Source organism: Puma concolor, chromosome D3, assembly GCF_028749965.1.
Source record: "Puma concolor isolate L17-30 chromosome D3, mPumCon1.1.hap2, whole genome shotgun sequence".
Lineage (NCBI taxonomy): Eukaryota > Metazoa > Chordata > Mammalia > Carnivora > Felidae > Puma > Puma concolor.
This window is the reverse complement of record NC_141678.1, coordinates 31,303,134-31,323,108: the sequence shown is the minus strand read 5'-3', so window position 1 is coordinate 31,323,108 and position 19,975 is coordinate 31,303,134. Positions and strand designations below refer to the sequence as shown.

At 43.1% G+C, this 19,975-nt stretch overlaps 1 protein-coding gene across 6 annotated transcripts in view; it reads left to right on the top strand.

Moving 5' to 3' along the window:
* Positions 1-19,753, top strand: part of LDLRAD4 (low density lipoprotein receptor class A domain containing 4) — a 252,513-nt gene extending 232,760 nt beyond the window's left edge. For 4 of the 6 annotated variants that reach the window (XM_025931101.2, XM_086682396.1, XM_086682397.1 and 1 more), the window contains 2 exons: positions 17,541-17,594; positions 19,101-19,753. In XM_025931101.2, the coding sequence (XP_025786886.1) occupies positions 17,541-17,594; positions 19,101-19,631 (585 nt within the window). In that variant the 3' untranslated portion in view covers positions 19,632-19,753. The remainder of the gene's footprint in view (positions 1-17,540; positions 17,595-19,100) is intronic. The other 2 variants (XM_086682395.1, XM_025931103.2) reach the window with 1 other exon arrangement.
* The last annotated feature ends 222 nt before the right edge of the window (positions 19,754-19,975 follow it).

Genomic DNA, 19,975 nt, shown 5'->3' with positions numbered 1-19,975 from the left:
TGTCCACCCTGTTCCAGGACTTCTTGGGCAACAGTGCCTCCATTTCTTGACATTGAAAAGATAATTAAGTGATTTTTAGATGCCCCTTCAGGGCTATACAGCAAGTGAAGATAATCAGTATCTAGTGATTGTGTCTGCAGAGGTCTTTATCACACTCTGTGCCTAATTTTGTTAATAACGTCTGAAAGTTTTACCCCTGAGAGCTGGACCCTAGTTCTGAAATGCAGGCTGCACACAGCTTAGGGTTTAATTTCTTGTTACTACTATACTATTTTTTCTTTTCTTTGAGTGGCCCAGCACTGACTGGCTGCTGTTGCTTCTCAAAGCTTGGATTTTCCTCCTCAATAAAATGAGAATATGGATATTGCAAAACTTAGCAATGCGCTGTGTTCACCATTTCAAAAAAAATTTTTTTAACGTTTATTTATTTTTGAGACAGAGCATGAATGTGTTTACCATTTCAAACTCAAGATGTATTTTAACCCAGTGACCAGAGACCATTCAGGCCCAGTCTGTAGCTCCATATCATGACTAGGACTATTAGCCTAATGTATAGTCCAAAGAGAGAGGAGAGAGAGTGAGAAAAAAAACCTTACTTTTCTTCTGAACACAAATACAAATGTAGACAGCACTGTGGGCCACTTACACTCTTTCTCTCTACCCAGGAATGTGCCCCCAACCAGGCTTCTTGCCTCCTACTTGTCTACCTCTCCTCCCTAATGCCTTTATAAGGCATAAGGAAGAAATGCTGCTTCCCTTAGTACAGTACTGGGAGAGCAGTTGATTAATATACACTCATGGTTCCCAATTGGAGTGATTATGCCCCCTAGGGGACATTTGACAACATTGAGAGCCATTTTTGGTTGTCATAATTAGGGAATGCTACAGGGATGCTCTAAACATCCTGGAATGCACAGGGTAGCCCCCGCAACAAGGAACTATCTGACCCTAAATATCAGTAGTGCTGAAGTAGAGAACCTCTAATCTCACTAGTGTTGAATGCCATCCTTCCTAGAGGCGCTTTGCTGTTCAAAGAGGTTGCCTATTAACATAAGTGGATCTCTCATGGCTGGCTCTGAGGTTTCAACAGAGAGAAGAGTACACTTCCCAGAGGCTTGGCAGAAAGTGTTGGGGGTCCCTTGCATGATCAGAGGGTCCTGGTTTGAGACTCTGCCTTGGGAATAGTTTCCCCTACCCATTTCTACTTTCCTTTGTTCATTCAGTCATTCACTGGACATGAACCAGACATTGAGCAAAATAATGAAGGAACAATGTGAGGTTTCCTTGCCCCTGACCCTCCCTGCTAGCATCAGCAGCATCCAGATGGCTAATTCTACTTGGCATTTTCTCAATCTTAATTGGGAGAGGCTAGGGGTCTCCAGTGGCCATTTGTATATATCAAGTGGCTGTTGGCTATAGGAGGAGTCTGGGATGGGGCGTGAGGACTCAGCATGAGAAAGGAAGGCTCTGCTCTCACTGACAGAGCTCATCGCTGACAGCCTCTTGGGTTCCCAGTGGCATTGTGCATATTTGTACTCCTTGGGGGAAAGGTGACTGGTGAAGATGGATGCCTTTGTGGTTACTGCTGTCTGTGTGGTTTCATGTCTGTCACTAGAACACCTGAGGGCTACTGAAGCACCTTTCCCGATGTCAGCGTCTAAATCCCACCTTCCCTGGAGCCTGAATGGTGGAGCTGCAGTGCCCTCTAGTTGGCAGCTTGTGGCTGTGGAATGCCCCTTCCAGCCTCACCTGGGTGAGCATCTCATGGTCTGAGCCTGTCATTGCTGACATCCCCTCACTTCTGGGAGCCTTTTAGCCCCATTTGTTCTAAAACCATGTGAGGTCTCCATGAGCATGTTAGTAAAAGGTATATTTATTTATTTATTTTTAAATATTTATTTATTTTTGGGAGAGAGAGACAGAGAGAGAGAGCAAGCTTGTGCAGGCGAGAGCAGGGAGAGACAAAGAGAGAGGAGAGAGAGAATCCCAAGCAGGTTCTGCGACATCAGCACAGAGCCCAACGTGGGGCTTGATCTCACAAACTGCAAGATCATGACCTGAGCCGAAATCAAGAGTCAGATGCTTAACTGACTGAATCACCCAGGTGCCCAAAAGGTATATTTATTTTAAACTTGTGAGAAGGGCTGTGCATCTAATTTATCAACTTCTCTGTGATTTGGTGTAACACTTTGTTAAGTTTATTTTTATATATTTCTTCCAGAAGACTTGTTAGTCAAGATTAAAAAATAAAGGACAATAGTTGGATTTTGTTTTCAAGGAAGAGGTTGCACATGTAGATGTTCTGATTTGACTGAGGAAATTTCACTGCCAAGATGTGCGCTGCCCCTCTGCTCACTGATGATTTGCACTTCAACCAAAGGGAAAAGCAGAACTGAGGTTAATAAGATAGAATCTTAGCTGTGAATATTCCTAGTTCTCAGGGAGATTCTTCTGGAAAATGGTTGGTTGGAACAGTTGCCCCCTTGGGCCAAATGCCAGACTCACCCTGATTCTGGGAGGTTTGCTTTGTAAAGTCAAAGACACTTTCCTCCCTGACTCCACCACACACACCTTCCTCATGCGACACCCCCTCTCAGGGTCTCCCCTGCCAGTTCCAAGTGTCTTTTGGAAGCACACACTTTCTGTACCAGGTCCCTCTGGCCAAGGAAGGAATGGATGGGAATCTGTATTGGCCCAGGCCAATCAGCCTTCATCACCATGGTGTCTCTGACACACCGTGCCAGGGGAGCCCAGGGACAGGACAATACTGGCCATGAATTTGTTGGTAACAGTCATTTCTGGATAAAATTGGAAAATAGCAACCTAGGCTTAAATCAAGAAAAGTAAATGTTTATCTAATGGCAAAGAGCAGTGAATGGCTTTGTGACATAAATCTCTATGTATTCTTTCTGAGGTAGCCTCAGCTTATTTTTTAGAGCCTGGGTTTATGTGATTTCAGAGCTTTGATACTGTCTAGATCTCTTTTCATTACTTTAGACTGCCAAGTAATAGGAAGACAATAAGGGGGCATAAATATTCCAGACACAGCCCTGAAAGGTATTTGCTTACATCACTGGAGCCTCTCTTACCAGAGCTGGGTGGGCGTGGGGGCATGAGCAGCCTTTTCTGACAGCCTGTAGCCCCACCCAGAAGGGCCACCTGAACCCACCTGGACAGCCCAGGGTGCAGTGGGAAGTGGGCGAGGTCAGAGTGGCCAGCCACTTACTGAGGAGCAGCAGAGGGACAGAACCTTTTTACTTACTTGTATGAACTGTATGAAATTGTAGTGCTTCAGCCATTGGACCTATAAAAGCAGCAATTTCAATTAAAAATTTCATGGAAGGAGTCATGTCAAGCATTTCTTCCTTAGGAACTGCTGCAGGGATTAAATCACTTAGGAAAATACAGGTGCCTCAGCCTCCCTGTGGAGACAGAGCAGCACCAAGCCAGCGCTCAGCACAGTCTGTGCTGCACCAGCTCCAGGGGGAGATGCAGGTGGGATGCTGGGAAGGAGGCCGCTTGTTTTGTCCCCTGGCATTTGGAAGGAGGACATGACTGCAGTGACCAGTACAGAAGCTGGAGTTCTTCTGATCCAAAGTGTCCCAGTATAGGGGAAGTCCACACCCAGAGACTCTCCCTATAGCTGTTGCAGACTTGGCTTAAGATGTGGCCAGTGTGTATGGTTTGCCCCACAGGGTGTTTTGACAAAACTTGATTGACAGTAACTATTGGGAGATTTCACATAAAAACTGGAATTTACATTTTCTCTTGAAAAGTCTGCATATCAGGCCTCTATTCCTGCCTCTGGCACTCTCTAAGATGGGACCACAAAGCAGTTGCCAGGCTGAATGGGTTGGTGCTCACCTTTTGACTACGGTTCCATCTCTCTTGGGGGAACCCCCAGTTGTGGGTGGGGTGCCATTGCTACCTATTGCTTTGCACAGTGGTGGTTGTTTTTTAGAGAAAATATATCCTGCACTTATGTCTTTATCACAAGGGTGAAAACAAAGATAGACTAAGAGGCCCACTGGTTTCCAGAGAAATGGGAGGGAACTTCCTTGTGGAAGTAAAGATCATTCCTGAAAGATTAGACATTCAACCAAGTATGTCTGGGCCAGCAGAGTCCAGTGTCTCCTTTGCCCAGCTGGATGTGTTTGTTCTGGACCTTGCAGTTCAGTCCAGGCCCCAGAGCAAGGCAGTCTTCTCTGTGGCTGGTGTCTGTGGCCAAGAGAGTAGAGGTGACTGTGGGCTCCTCTTGTTGGCCTTGGGAGCAGGGGTGGCTTGAGAATGGGCAGTTCTGGACACCCCTAGAAGCAGCTCGGGAATCCACTGCAGTGGCTCAGAACTCACCATGCTTGAAAAGCCCACAGGCTGTGTCCTGGGCCCAGTGAAGGGTGCAGGGAGTCAGGGGAGTCACTACACACACAGTTCATTCCCACAGTGACTAAAGAGCTAGACTGCTGTGTACCTGCCTTTTCTCATTTCTACTTAGGTTTAGAAAAGCGTTTAGAAAAACATTTCTAAAATGATAGAAATGAACTATTTTCAGTAAGGTGCGAAAAAAAAAGAACTAAAGGGCTTGATGAGGCAGTTATAATAGGCATGTCTCTGACACTCCAGACCACAGAAAAGAGAGCCCTTCTGGCTTTATTTAGCATCAGATTGAGATGAAAGATGGCAGGGGATAGTTTCTCTGTGGGTGAGGGAGATTCCTGCTGCACTGTAAGACCGGGGGTATTTGTTGTCAACTTTGTCCCATAACAATTCTCCATTATTTCATGAGCCACTGAAACTACATTTCCTGATGTCACAGGGACTGCAAGAGGTAGGTGAGCACCTACTGTAAACTCCAAGCACAGATTCCCTCTTGGCAGTCAAGCCGTTTTCTCCCTGAATAAGTGAGGATGCAGTCAAGCCACCAGACTGGTCATTTAAAAGGCTTTACCCTTTGGTGTATCTGATTGAAGCATTGGAAGATAGATAATTTTAACAGCTTCAGAGTGAGAATGTCTCCCTTCAAGTAAGAGAAACAGGAGGCCAAGTTGCTAGCAAAAATTGGAGCAGGTTGCTGGGCCACAGCTGTTAATATAGCAGATTCTCATCTGAACAAAAGTAGAAAGACCTTTTCAGTGGCCAAGATTTGTCTTTGCAGCAATGCGAGTAGCACAGATTGTCCCTCCACTGTTGTTGCCAGTGCTCGGAACAGTTTTGGAATTACCCTCAGAGCTTGCAAGTCATTTTTTGGAAATTTTTCAAAGGAAAAATATTTTTTAGTGTCTTGATGGCAAATCTTCCTTTTTCTTATTTGTTCACTGAGGATGGATTTGATTTTTGGTATCAGCCAAACTCCATTTGGAGTTAAATCTTACAAATGATGAGACTGATCAGACTAACTGATACAATTTTGGTGCAAAACCAAGTGTGGCTCAATTAGTAAGACTGATGTTTTCTGAGCTACAAACTGATGCTGTGGAGAAAGGTCAGGAAGGACCCACAGAAAACGAATGGCTTCCTCTGGAGAGGATCTGGGATTGCAGGAGGTGGGCAAAGAGAGCCTGGTTTGTGTGTTAAAAGTTTTGTGGTTAGGGGGCTCCTGGGTGGCTCAGTTGGTTAAGCTTCTGACTTTGGCTCAGGTCACGATTTCGTGATTTGTCAGTTCGAGCCCTGCTTCGGGCTCTGTGCTGATAGCTGGGAGCCTGCTTCTGTGTCTCCCTCTCTCTATGCCCCTCCCCCGTTCATGTTCTGTTTCTCTCTCTAAAAAAAATAAAATAAAATAAAAACTTTTATGGTAAGGATGTATTTGTGTATTACTTTTGGAATTAAAAAACATTCTCTGCTCACATAAACTGATGCTGAAGACAACTGCAATAATGTTCTGAGCATCTATAGACTATTAAGGTAACTGATTTGAGCTGGTTTGTGCTGTGACAAAAAGCATGCTAAAATCAGATTTTAAGTAAAATTGATGAAAATTTTAAGAAACAAATTTTAGTCATGTTTTAGATAGACAATATAGCTTAATAATCTAATGATAAAGGTTGTTTGTTTATACTTAGTCCTTAGAAATTGGTGTAAATTGTTCTGGGGAAAGAAGAGTTCTCTAAATCATTCTAATTCTGTGGCCTTTGTTGAGGATGCTCCCCGGAGCTGTCAAAAGACACCAAGGGAAGTAGCTGGGTTCTGGCTCTGTAATAATCCCCTACCAGCTCTATGACCTTGGGAAAAGCATTTGCCCTGTTTCTAGTCTTACTCTCACAAAAGAGGAGGTGATTCAGCCGACGCTGAATAGCATGTAGTTCCACATTTCTCTGTTGCCCTGAGTTTTCTAATTCCCAGGCTGGTTTCTCTCCAGGTCTAATTGTTCATTCTCCCCCAGCACCAAACCCAGGAGAGGGACCTGTGTGGCTCCTTTTCTGCTTGCTCAGGACTATAGATCTCCCTGATCCATTGTATTGTTCTGGAATTATAAAGGATTCCCTTTTCTTCCCAACAGATCTTCCTGGATGAATTGTGTTTCTCTTAAGGGATGTGCCCTAGATTGAGCAGTTGGGAAGGACATTTTAAGTCTTGAAAATAAGTCTGATGGTGGATTCCCAAGGAGGAATAATGGGGGAAGTCCTGGGGAGAATAGTTATTGATACCCAGAGGTATCACCTTTGCATCTAAGCTGTTACTGCCATCTAGAGTGGAAAGACAGTAATACTAAAGTATTTGGATGGTGGAGAGGCTGTGTGAGGAAAAGGAAGAAATGAGAGAAAATGTATTTTTCCAGATGGTAAAGGTGTTGCTGAATATCCAAAGATGAGTTTTACCTGTGCTTTGAAGTTCTCACCCTGGGACAAGGAGAAAATATATTTCCAAATATTTGAGGGCATACAATACTTTCATTCACTGAGCCCTTCGGTACAAGACAATATCCAGCAATGGCCTTGCTTTACCACAAACTGGCTGTCACCTCCAGTGAACAGTATAAATCTAAATCATATCTAAAATGAGGGATGACTGGCTTAGATCAGAGGCCTTCAGATGGTTTGTAACCCTGAAGAACAATAAGAAACACATTTTAGGGGCGCCTGGGTGGCGCAGTCGGTTAAGCGTCCGACTTCAGCCAGGTCACGATCTCACGGTCCGTGAGTTCGAGCCCCGCGTCAGGCTCTGGGCTGATGGCTCAGAGCCTGGAGCCTGTTTCTGATTCTGTGTCTCCCTCTCTCTCTGCCCCTCCCCCGTTCATGCTCTGTTTCTCTCTGTCCCAAAAATAAATAAACGTTCAAAAAAAAAAAAAAAAAAGAAAATTAAAAAATTTTAAAAAAAAAAAAAAAAAAAAAAAAAAAGAAACACATTTTATATCATAATCCACGATACACAACTAAGGCAGAAATTTTGCAAAACAATACTTACAACGTACTCAGGCATTATCTATTCTGTTTCAGTTTTTTGGAATACTGGTTGTGACCCACTTAAATTGATTTTCCAGTTCTCTAAGAGGCTGCAACTCACAGTTTGAAAAACACTTTTTAAAAGGTATTTCCAGTTTCACAGAGGGCTTATTGTTTCCAGTCCCTAAATCTGATTCCTGTTGTCCTCTGTATGTGGTAAGGAAAGTTTAGCTGAAAGCATAAAACTAAGAAGGTTCATAAGGTCATAGGAGTGGCCTTACACATGGATGCAAGGCAGCAGGCTTTAGCTGCAGCTCACAGCAGAAGCCCCAGTAAGTCATGGTCACATCTTTCTCTTTTAATGCTATAAATGTTGTATCTTTTGGATGGAAAAAGATCCAAAAGATAAAGAAATGAAAAAGATTATAAAAGAGTACTATGAATAAGTTGAAATGGACGGATTCCTAGAAACATACCCTACTAAGATTGACTCATGAAGAAATAGAAAATCTGAATAGATCTGTAACTAGTAAGGAGGTTGAATCAATATTCAAAACCTCACAACAAAGAAAATAACCTGGAACAGATGCCTTCATTGTTAATTCTACCACACATTTAAAGAAGAATTAATCCAATCTTTCTCAAACTCTTCCAAAAAATTTGAATAGGAGAGAACACTTTCTCACTGACTCTGTGAAGCCAGCATTTCCCTCAAGCCAAAGACCCAACAGTAAGAGAAAACCATAAACCTATATCCTTTATGAATATTGATACAAAAATCTTCAATAAAATACTACAAACTGAGTTCGGTAGAATACTAAAAGGATTATACACTATGACCAAATGGGGTTTATTTCTCTAATGCGAGGATGGTTCCACATATGAAAATCAATCAATCTACTGTTCATTAATAGAATGAAGGGGAAAAACTACATGATCATCCCATTGACGCAAAGAAAGTCTTTAAAAGCATTCAACACTTTTTCATGATTACAAATACTCAACAAACTAGAACACAAAGAAACTATTTCAACATAATAAATGCCATTTTTTGGAAAGCCCACAGCTAACATACTTAATGGTAAAGGAACAAAAACTTTTCCTCTAAGATCAGGAACAAGACAAAATGCATGCTCTCACCGTTTCTATTTCAATATTGTATTTATTGGAAGTTTTAGCCAGAGAAACTCAACAGAAGAAGAGATAAAAGACATTCCAGTTAGAAAGGAAAAATTAAAATTGTCTCTGTTCAGAGATATCATGATTTTATATATAGAAAAACATAAAGATTCCAACAAACAAAACCTGCTAGAACTAATAAACAAATTGAGCGAAGTTGCAGGATACAAAAATCAATATGGAAAAATCAGTTGCTACTTGACACTAACAATGAACAATCTGGAAAGGAAATTAAGAAATCAATTCCATTAAAAGTAGCATCAAAAAGAATAACATACTTAGGAATAAACCTAACTAAGGAGGTGAAAGATTTGTACACTGAAAACTATACAACATTGCTGAAAGAATTTAGACACAAATGGAAAGACATCTTGTGTTCATGGATTGGAAGACTTGATATTTTTTAAATGTCAGTACTACCCAAAGCAATCTACAGATTCAGTGCAGTTCCTATCAATAATGTTTTTTTGCAGAAAAAAAAAGTCCATCCTAAAATTCATATTCTATCTCAGGGGAGGTGGCTACACCACCCCCCCCCAACCATAGCCAAAATGATATTGAGAAAGAATAACAAAGTTGGAAGTCTCACACTTCTTGGTTTCAAAACTTATTACACAGCTAGAGTAAAAAAAAAAAAAACAAAACAAAACAAAAAAAAAAACAAAAAAAAAAACAATGTGGTACTGGCATAAAGACGGATTTATAGACCAATGGAATAGAATAGAGAGCCCAGAAATAAACTCTCCCATATATGGTCAAGTGATTTTTGACAAGGGTGCCAAGACCATATTCAAGGAAAAAGGACAGTCTTAAAAAATGGTGTTGGAGGGGCACCTGAGTGGCTCAGTTGGTTGAGCGTCTGACTTCGGCTCAGGTGATCTTGCAGTCAGTGAGTTCGAGCCCCACATCAGGCTCTGTGCTGACAGCTCAGAGCCTGGAGCCTGCTTTGAATTCTGTGTCTCCCTCTCTCTCTGCCCCTCCCCCATTTGTGCTCTGTCTCTCTCTGTCTCTCAAAAATAAATAATTGTAAAAAAAAAAATTTTTAATGGTGCTGGAAAAACTGGGTGTCCACATTCAAAATAATGACATTGAATACTTACCATCTTATACCATATACAAAAAATTATCTCAGAATGTTCCAAAAACCTAAATGTAAGACCTAAAGTCATGAAACTCTTAAAGAAAACAAGGGAAGGGGTGCCTGGGTGGCTCAGTCGGTTAAGCATCCAACTTCAGCTCAGGTCATGATCTCACAGCTTGTGGGTTTGAGCACCACGTTGGGCTTTCTGCTGACAGCTCAGAGCCTGGAGCCTGCTTTGGATTGTGTCTCCCTTTCTCTCTCTGCCCCTCCCCTGCTCGCTTGCTCTCTCTCTCTCTCAAAAATAACAAATAAACATTTTTTAAAAAGTTTTAAAAAAAGAAAACGAGGGAAAATTTTCATAAAACTGGGCTTGGCAATGATTTCTTGGATATGACACCAAAAACACAGGCAACAACAACAACAAAAATAGATAAATTAGAATTCAAAAATTTAGAAGTTGTTCATCAAAGGAAGTTGTTCACTGCCCAGAGAGGGAAAGGCAAGTCACAGAATGAGAAAAAACTATTTGCAAATCATATAGTATCAAGAATATATAGGGGCACCTGGGTGGCTCAGTCAGTTGAGTGTCTGACTTTGGCTCAGGTTTGGCTCAGTGTCTGACTTTTGCCTCACAGTTTGTGAGTTCAAGCCCCGGATCAGGCCCTGTGCTGACAGCTCAAAGCCTGGAGCCTGCTTCCAATTCTGTGTCTGCCCCTCCTCTGCTCATGCTCTCAAAAATAAATAAACATTAAAAAATTTTTAAAAAAAAGAATATATAAAGAACTCCTACAATTCAACAACAAAATAATAGACAACCCAATTTAAAAATAGGCAAAGGACTTGAATAGACATTTCTTCAGCGAAGATATCCAACAAGCACACTGAGAAGAGCTCAATATCACTAATTGTGATGATAATTTTATGTGTCGACTTGACTGGGCTAAGCAATGCCAAAATAACTAATAGAACATTACGTTTGGATGTGCCTGTGAGAGTAATTCTGGAAGAGATGAACATTTGACTCAGTTGACTGAGAAAAGAAAATCTGTCCTCCCCAGTGTGAGCAGGCATCATCCAATCCCTGGTGGGCTCGAATAGAACAAAAAGGTGGAGGAAGGGTAATTTTTCTCTCTTTCTTATTGAGCTGGGGGTTACATCTTCTGCCCTTAGACATCAGAGCTCCTGGTTCTTGGGCCTTTGGACTCTAAAACTTAACACTTGTGGCCCCCTGGCTTCTCAGAGCACCAGACTCAGACCAAACTATACTACTAGCTTTCCTTGTTCTCCACCTTGCACATGGAAGATTGTGGGACTTCTCTCTCTTAAACCACATAAACCAATTCCTATAATAAATATCCTCCTTTATGTGTGTATATTTATAATGATGTTTCCTACTGGTTTTGTTTCTCTGGAAAGCCTCAAGTTAATACAATAATTATACACAAATCAAAACCAAAAGAAGGCACTACATCACACCCATTGGGAAGGCTGTTATCAAAAACAACCCAGAAAATAACAATTGTTGGTGAAGATGTGAAGAAATCGGAATGCTGTACATTGCTGCTGAGAAAGTAAAATGGTACTGCTGCTAGTAAACCAGTATGGTGGTTCTTCAAAAAATTAACCTTAGAATTACCATGTGATCCAGCAATTCCACTTGTGGTTAAATACCCAAAATAATTAAAAGCAAAGATTCAAAGAGATATTTGTACACCCCTGTTTATAGCAGCATTATTGACAATAGTCAAAAGGTAGAAACAGCCAAAATATCCATCAGTGGATGAATGGAGAAACAAAATATGACACATATCAACAATGGAAATTAGTTAGGTTTAAAAAGGAATGAAATGTGGACACATGCTACTACATAGATGAACCTTAAAGATATTATGCTAAGTGAAAAAAAGGACACAATATTGTATCTGTCCACAAAAGAACAAAAGCAGGATTCCAGTTATGTGAGGTACTGAGAATAGTCAACTTCATAGAGACAGAGAGTAGAATGGTGGTTGCCAGCGCGTCAGGGAGAAAGGAATGGGAAGCTGGTGTTTAATGAGGACAGCATTTCAGTTTGAGAAGATGAAAAATTTCTGGAGCTGGATGGTTGTGATAGTTGCACAACAATGAGAATGTACTTCATGCCATAGAACTGCACAATTTAAAAATAGGCAAAGGACTTGAGTAGACATTTCTTCAGCAAAGATATCCAACAAGCACACTGAGAAGAGCTCAATATCACTAATTGTGATGATAATTTTATGTGTCGACTTGACTGGGCTAAGCAAGTCCTTTAAGTTATGAAGGAAGTAAATTTTATGTTATATATAAAAGAAGACAAGTTGGTCTTGATTTCTGACTCACCACCCATCCCCTAAAATATATCAAATGGTCAGATTTAAAGGGAAAAAATACAGTCATTGTGTTCCAGATCTGCAAATAACACATCTTGATCTTTTGCATCATAAAGACAATCTTTGGAAGATAGGTGATTATTTTTTATCTTTAATGCAGATGTTTTAGTGTCAAGCAGATTCAACTTAACAGGAAATTTTTCTGTCAGTATGGCTATTCATTCATCAGTGGGAAGGAGGAAAACACAAAGCAAACTTCTCAAGTATAAAGGAGTCTAAAGGGTGCCTGGGTGGCTCAGTTGGTTGAGAGTCTGCCTCTTGATCTCAGCTCAGGTCTTGATCTCAGGGTCGTGAGTTCAAGCCCTGCGTTGAGCTCCATACTGAGCATGGAACCTACTTACAGAAAATAATAATAAAATAAAAGAGTCTGAAAATACATGTCTTCAAGCCTGCAAGATTTAGGGCTGTCCTATGTCCCTTTTCCATACAGTGTATATTCAGAAGGCCCCCCCCCCCCCCTTAATGACCAGCTAGTCACCCAGGGTGGTCCAGGGGGTTCGGGTTACTTTTTGTGGATCTAGGCTGAGGGGCACTGTCATGAGTGGAAGCCTCTCCCTTGGCATGTTTCCGCCATCCAAGCTCTGCCCACAGCCTTGCAGATGCAGAACAAAAATGTCACCCTACTCAGAGATGATCAAACATGAGTGAGTGCAACAAATAGCAATGTACTCATTCACAGTAAAGATTCATTATAGCAAATAAAAGAAGATCCAAGAGAAAATAAGAGCTTATGACCAGCTCTCATTCTTTCTGTGTACTGCCTCCCTGCCTTCACCTCATGACACCAGAAGGAGCAGTGTGCGGCAGAGGCAGCCTCTGCTGACGGCTGTACTCATGGTGGTTCCCTCAGAGGGCAGATGATGCCAGCTGACCTAACGATTGAAGAGCACAGAGAGTCATTGTGCAGCTGTGGGCCTTTGTTCTGTGCAGCACCTGGGGTTTTGCTGAAACCCAGTGGTGGGAAGTTGTGAGGAAGAACTTTCTGTGAGGGGTCTCATGGGTAATGCTGCTTTTAGGAATCAGCTTCTGACCTTATGAGAAAGGTTCTGAAGAAATGTGAGATAAACGCAGTTTTGCCTAAGCCTGTCTCATGTGTCCAGCCTTTCCATTCAAAATGCCACCTTTGGTGACAGAGGGTAGCTATGCCTGTGGTGAGCAGAGCCTAATGTACAGAGATGTTGATGTACATGAGATGTACATACCCCTATGCTGTATACCTGAAACTAATGTGACATTGTGTGACAGCTATGCTCAAAAAATTATTTTTGAAAAATACAAAATGCCACCTTTGGAATAATCTTGTTAATAAACAAATATGGAAATTTCAATGAACTCATTATTTTAAAAGAGATAACTGAAAATTATCCTCACTTCAGTTGTGTATAACAGCAAGTAGCCAATACCTGTGATGTTAAGAGCTACCATTTACTGAAAACTTACATGCAAGGCATAGAACTAAAGAATTTACATATATTGTTATATTTGAGCCTCACAACAACCTCCTTTTACAAATTGGAGACACTAAATAAGCTTACCTGAAGTCACATATTGAAGAGGGGCAGGGCCAGGATTCTGGCCTAGGGCTTTCCCAGCTCAGAGTTCACTTGCCCTTACAGGTCCACATCTCTGTTGATAGCTATGTTATCCATCTGGGTAATATTAAGTTGTCATCAGATAATCGGTCATTACCTTTCTTGTTACAGTGCCTTTGTTCTAGGAAGATAACTAGATGTAACATACATGCAAGACACCACACACACACACACACACAGAGACCCAAGGCTCACTTCCTTCACCCCCAAGACTGGATGCCCTTCTTGTAAGCTTCCTGGAGCAAGTGTGACAGTCTCCCATGTGTTGTCCTGCTCAGTTTTAATGTGTGTTACAACTGGTACTGATAATAGATGCAACATGAGTGATTTGAGGGTAATATACCTTAAAAAAAATTAACTAGAATTGATTCAAAGTGATCCTTGAATATCACATTAGGTCACATTCCAGAATGCTTTCTTGAGTGGAACAAAGGGGTGAGAGTGACAGCTTAACCTCGGGGATTGTACAGACAAAACAGGTTGGGGAAACAATCCCAACCTCCATACCATGGGGAAGTGTGGCATAGTGCCTGTTGAGTTATGCACATCATCTCGTGTGTTGGGAACAAGACCCCTTGTCAGGAAGTATTTGGTAGATGTATGATGAAGTAATGAATAAATACTTCCCTTCCTTTTGGTGGGTATTCTAACAAGGAAACAGCTGTAATGGAAGGATTGTGTTTAAGCCTGTATAAAAATATTAGCAAAATTTTATTCCTATTGCTCAAATTTCTATGAACTATTTTAAGAATTATCTTATTTGACAGCTTATTCCAAGTATAACACCATGTAAAGATACAAGCATTGGCCAAGAACATTAGAGCCTTCATTGTTGAGATAAACATTGGTTCCATAATGAAGATCCAGAAATACTGCCATTTGAGCAGATGCCAACTGTATGATGAGCTCCTTCTCCCTGAAAATGTCACCACTAGTGTTTTGGAGATGAAGAAACAGAGCAGTCTAGACAAGAGGGCCCACATCTTTGAGTTCAATTGGCCATAGCTATCTGAAAAGATAGTACAGGGCCCTTGGAAGACACTGGTCTGGGGTCAGATCATAGTCCAAGAACTTCACCTCACCCTCGGGGCAAGAATCAGCAAGGCCAACAGTGTGAGAGTTAGTGCTACTGAGGACAGTCTGGCGATGGCCAGCATGAGACAGCCCGGAGGGGAGTGGCCAGAGCAACTTATGGCATGAGGCCTGAGTGAGGCAAGTTGCTAACCATCAGGTCGGCTGAGATCCAGTGGGATCCAGTCTTTCTAGAATCCTGGCCATCTTCTGGGTCTGGATTCTCCAGGTACCAGCACAGAACTGGAATGACAGCTTTCTGGGCTGTTGATACTAACCATTTCTACCATAATAGCATCTTGTAGATCTCATAGTTTTAGTGATCTCCTGTATACCATGTGGGTCAAAGGCCTGAAAAATACGTGTCCCGTAAAAGTGAATAATTGTGGGGGCAGGGAGTTGTTAGTGAATAGTTAAATAAGTCGTGTCATTATTAAAATATTAATGATGGCAACGAGGGGGGTGGACTGGGGGCCAGGGGCACGGTAAGTGCTGATAACCTCCTCAGCAGAGGAATGTGAGGTTTGGGGAGGAGCTTATGAGCTCCACTTCAGACAGATCAGTGCTGGCATTCTGTGGGTATCCAGGAGATGCCCACGGTGGGGCTGGGGAGGGAGGGAGTGGCCCAGAGAGACTGTTAGAGGAGAGGGGCCCCAGACGGGGCTCTGAGGAACTCCCAACATTTTACCAAATGCAGAGCTGGAGGCACCCCCAGGGATCAAGCAGTGTGGCCATAGAGGTCAGGTGCCGCAGGAAGGGAGGATGTCCCTGAAGTTAGCAAGAGAGGCCCCAGCGCTGCTAGGAGGCCCGGGGACAGGAAACCACAAAGCGCCAAGTCAAATTGGTGACAAGGAGGCAGGTGTGAATTTGGTGAACAGAAGTTTGAGTGTGCGCAAGGTTTGGTCTCTTCTGGGCAGTTTCCCAGTTTTGCTCATTTTTAGGCAAATGAAGCCACTGAGGATGGTTATTTCCATTTTCAGAAAATGTGCAAGCCCCTACTTTTGGATCATGTGCCTCCCGTTTCACATGGTGCCGTGGTTCTGGCCCTTATGCTGCGCACTGTGCTGTAATCTGCTGCTTTCGCTGTCGCCAGTTCTCAGGATCGGGGCGGGGACCAGTGCACAGGAGCAGGACTGGCACTGAGCTCATCTAAAGGACAGGAAAAGGAGCTAGGGCAGAATTACGAGTTGTAGAAATTATCTCCGAGGATTACTTTTTACGCTGGTTTCAATATGAGAGTGACCACAACCACCCAAAGCCATACTGATTGTTTTGCTTTGATCCAGAGGAACCTGTGCTCTGAAGTGCAGTGCAAGCTGCCTGCGCCTGGTGCAGGGCCGCCTCTGGGTGTGGCTCAGCTACGTTATTAGATTCGACTTGGGGTTGTCACCTGTCGTCATGCCAGAGCCATAATGGTCCATTACATAATTTTATCGTCAGACCCTAAGCCCCAACTTCCTCTAAACACAGCTGGGCCTGATCATATTTTTGCCACTGATTCCATGATGTCCTGCGGGTATCTTAGGAACAGGTTGTATGTACTGGACAAACACACGTTTAGCTGCAAAGGGAGTGTTTGAATTAGAATTCAGGCCTACAAAAGGGAGTTAGAGAGGGTTGGCCTTTGCATCTGAAGACTTAGAGATGTTTTACCTCACAGGTCTACATGTGGGCATTTTTAAGACTTCAGGAGGCTCAGTGATGGCACAGGGTCTTAAATGCATATTCCTAGGAATCCAGAAGTATAGGCATCTCCCTCCTCTACCCTCACTGCCAAGCCAAGTGTTCTTATTCTCTTTATTACAGTAATAGGCCTTAAGCTAATAAATAGCCCAGGAGACACTTGCTAATAGCCAACAATTTGGGTTCAAAAGGGATAATATATCAAAATGCCTTCTAAACAAGTCTGTGGTGTTAGAAATAACCCTTAATAATATCTGTTTGCTTGTCACCTTGTCAGTCTGATCAAACATTTTTGAAAAAGATACTAAACAGCTAGATGTCAAGTTAAATCTGCCTGTGTGAACATATGGGCTACAGAATAAATTCACCAGAAGACACTTGAAGGGCATTTGGGCTTTGGAAACTCAGTTTTCAGTGTGAAAGCCAACCCACTGTGTGGCTGGGTAGTGCTTTTCTTCTACTCCTGCTGCTGCTTAGGTCAAAGCTGGTTGCAGTTCACAAGGGCATGGTCTGGTGCTTGGACCAAGGCAGTTAGTGCACATCTGCATGGGGGGTTGGCCTCCAAATAAGAGCTTAGATTCACCCAGACCCTACGCAGATCCAAGTGGTGATTGAATGTGACCGTGAGGACATTTTGAATGTATTGCAAAAATACAGCTGTATAGTTTGGCACATATTTGACTTCAGAACTATTTTATTATTATTATTTGAATTTTTTGTTAGTGTTTATTTATTTTTGAGAGAGAAACACCAAGCATGAGCAGGGGAGTGGCAGAGGGAGAGGGAGACACAGAATCCAAGCAGATTCCAGGCTCTGAGCTGTCAGCACAGACCCACAAACTGTGGGCATCATGACTTGGGCCGAAGTTGGACACTTAACCAACTGAGCCACCCAGGCACCCTGACTTCAGATCTATTTTAAAATGTATTGTGGCTAAGACCAAACCTCCTAACTTTTCCTTGTGGTCACAATTCTCTGTTTTAGATGTTAGGTGTGAAAAAGGACCAGTTCTTTAAGGGTCATTCCATGTTCTAAACAGGTGTGCTGCTATCAAAAGAGGAATGTGATCCCTTGATTTTGAATGCTGTTGTATGAAACTAATGATTTTCTTGTGATGTTTCTTGCCCACCCCCCCACCCCTGCCAGGAAGGGCGCCTGTGGCCTTCAGACAGCTCCGGGCCTCGGCCAGGGGCCTCAGAGGTAAGGATTTGGGGAAGGGTTGGGGGCAGGCAACAGGAGGTGGCTGCTGCACCCGTGTGTGCAGAGGGGAGGGGAGGGGAGGACAGGAATAAACCATTGCAACAAAATTGGTGTAAGGGCTAAGTGTATTACAGCACAGATTAAGAAAGAACACATTTCACTGAAGGCATATGCTGGAACCTTGGTTAAAAAGGTGGGGAGGAGTTTTTCCCTAGAATGTCCTAGGGATTATCTTTGCTCCTTATAGAAACCAAGTTGAGAATCACTGATCTTTACATGATCCCATAAGCTGCTAATAATGAGGCTTGGCAGATGTGGGTATAGTTTATAAATACATCTCCCAATTTAATAATATGACTTTTAGAGGTACCTGGCTGGCTCAGTCAGTTAAGCGTCCGACTCCGTCCCAGGTCATGATCTCGCGGTTTGTGAGTTTGAGCTCCGGGTCGGGCTTGCTACTGTCAGCACAGAGCCTGCTTTGGATCCTCTGTCCTCCCCGTCTCTGCCCTTCTCCTGCTTGCGCACTCTCTCTCTCTCTCTCTCTCTCAAAAAAATAAATAAATAAATACACATTAGAAAAATGAATATGATTTTTAAAATAACATTTTTTTGCCTATAAGTTAAAAATATGGTGTGAGAGAAATCAGTGGAGACATATATCTGTGTCTTTCCTCTAGAAGAAATTTGGATGGTGGAAGAAGCACGAAGATTATGTAAGAAGTCCAGTACCTGGCTTCATTTTGGGAAAACAAATCTGTAATCATATTTACTTTGGAGTACAGAATATTTTTCATGTCAATTACTAAAAATATCAGGAAACTTTTATTCAGAATGAAACAACTAGAAAAGCCTAGAAATCAGAAAGAAAAAGAAGTCATGTGTTCTGTATTTTCTTAAGTAATTGATAGAGTAACATGTTCTATAGTATTTCACACATAGACCCAATGCCTTATACCTGCTGCAAGTACCATTGCGTGCAGTTGAACTTATGCCCCACTCTTCTGAGCCACAGGTGAGAGCACGGGCGGCCCAGTCCCCCACTCCAGGTGAAGGGGTAGGGCCCAGACCCAGTCACCTGGTGGGCAGTCCTGGAGCGCCTCACCCCCCACCGCCCCCAACAGCGCTTTCCACTCTGTTACTGTTTACTGCACTCTGGAAATTGCTGTCATATTCTAAAGGAACCATCAGAAAATGTATACACAGCATACACAGCAACTCCCATTAAACCCAAATTCTCAGTTAACCACAGTTCTCCACAGTGAAACCATGCTAGATAAACCATAGTTTGCCCAGGTGATGTTGTAGGTCATGAGGAATAAGAAAACTACTTTTTTTTTTTTCCTGAAATAGTCTTTTCCTGTTGTTTCCTGTTTTGAGGACTGTTTGGAAAGTCTTCAAACTGTTGAGAACATAGATCAAGATCAAGCATGACTTTCCTTGATACCATCCCATTCGTGATCACTATTGTGTCACGAATGTCTTCAACCCTTTCCTCTTCCCTTGCAGATCATGTATGCCCCGAGGTCCAGGGACAGGTTTACTGCCCCATCCTTCATCCAGAGGGACCGGTTCAGCCGCTTCCAGCCCACCTACCCCTACGTGCAGCACGAGATCGACCTTCCTCCCACCATCTCCCTATCCGATGGGGAGGAGCCGCCTCCTTACCAGGGGCCCTGCGCCCTGCAGCTCAGGGACCCTGAACAGCAGAGGGAACTCAACCGAGAATCTGTGAGGGCCCCGCCCAACCGAACCATATTCGACAGCGATTTGATAGACATTTCTGTATACAGTGGGGGCCCGTGTCCGCCGAGTAGCAACTCGGGCATAAGTGCCAGCACCTGCAGCAGTAACGGGAGGATGGAGGGGCCGCCCCCGACCTACAGTGAGGTGATGGGCCACTACCCTGGCGCCTCTTTCTTCCATCACCAGCACAGCAGCGCACACAGGGGGAGCAGACTGCCGTTTCAGCAGGACAGCTCAGGGGGCACGGTGCTGCCCATCCAGGGCAAGGACAGGAAGCCTGGGAACCTCGTCTGACCCTCTGACGTGCACTGGAGGAGGCAGAAGCCAAGGAGGGATGAGGGCCTCATTGCCTCCGCTCCCAGGCACAGTGTTGTTCCGTTTCACGTGCTACAACGAAGTAAAACCAAATGTGCAAACATGGTCTTTGTTTCTGATTCCTTTCAGGGGAATTGCATGCAGACTAGACTGAAATAATACAAACTTCCATCCGGTCTGACCGCAAACAGTGTTTATTTGGGGACAGGCATCAGGACGGGGGCTGGTTTTGGCAAAGGGCGGGCATGGGAACACAGAGAAAGGGATGCTTTGAAGATATCATGAAATAAAAGCCACAGAGGTATTTGATTTATTTAATTATG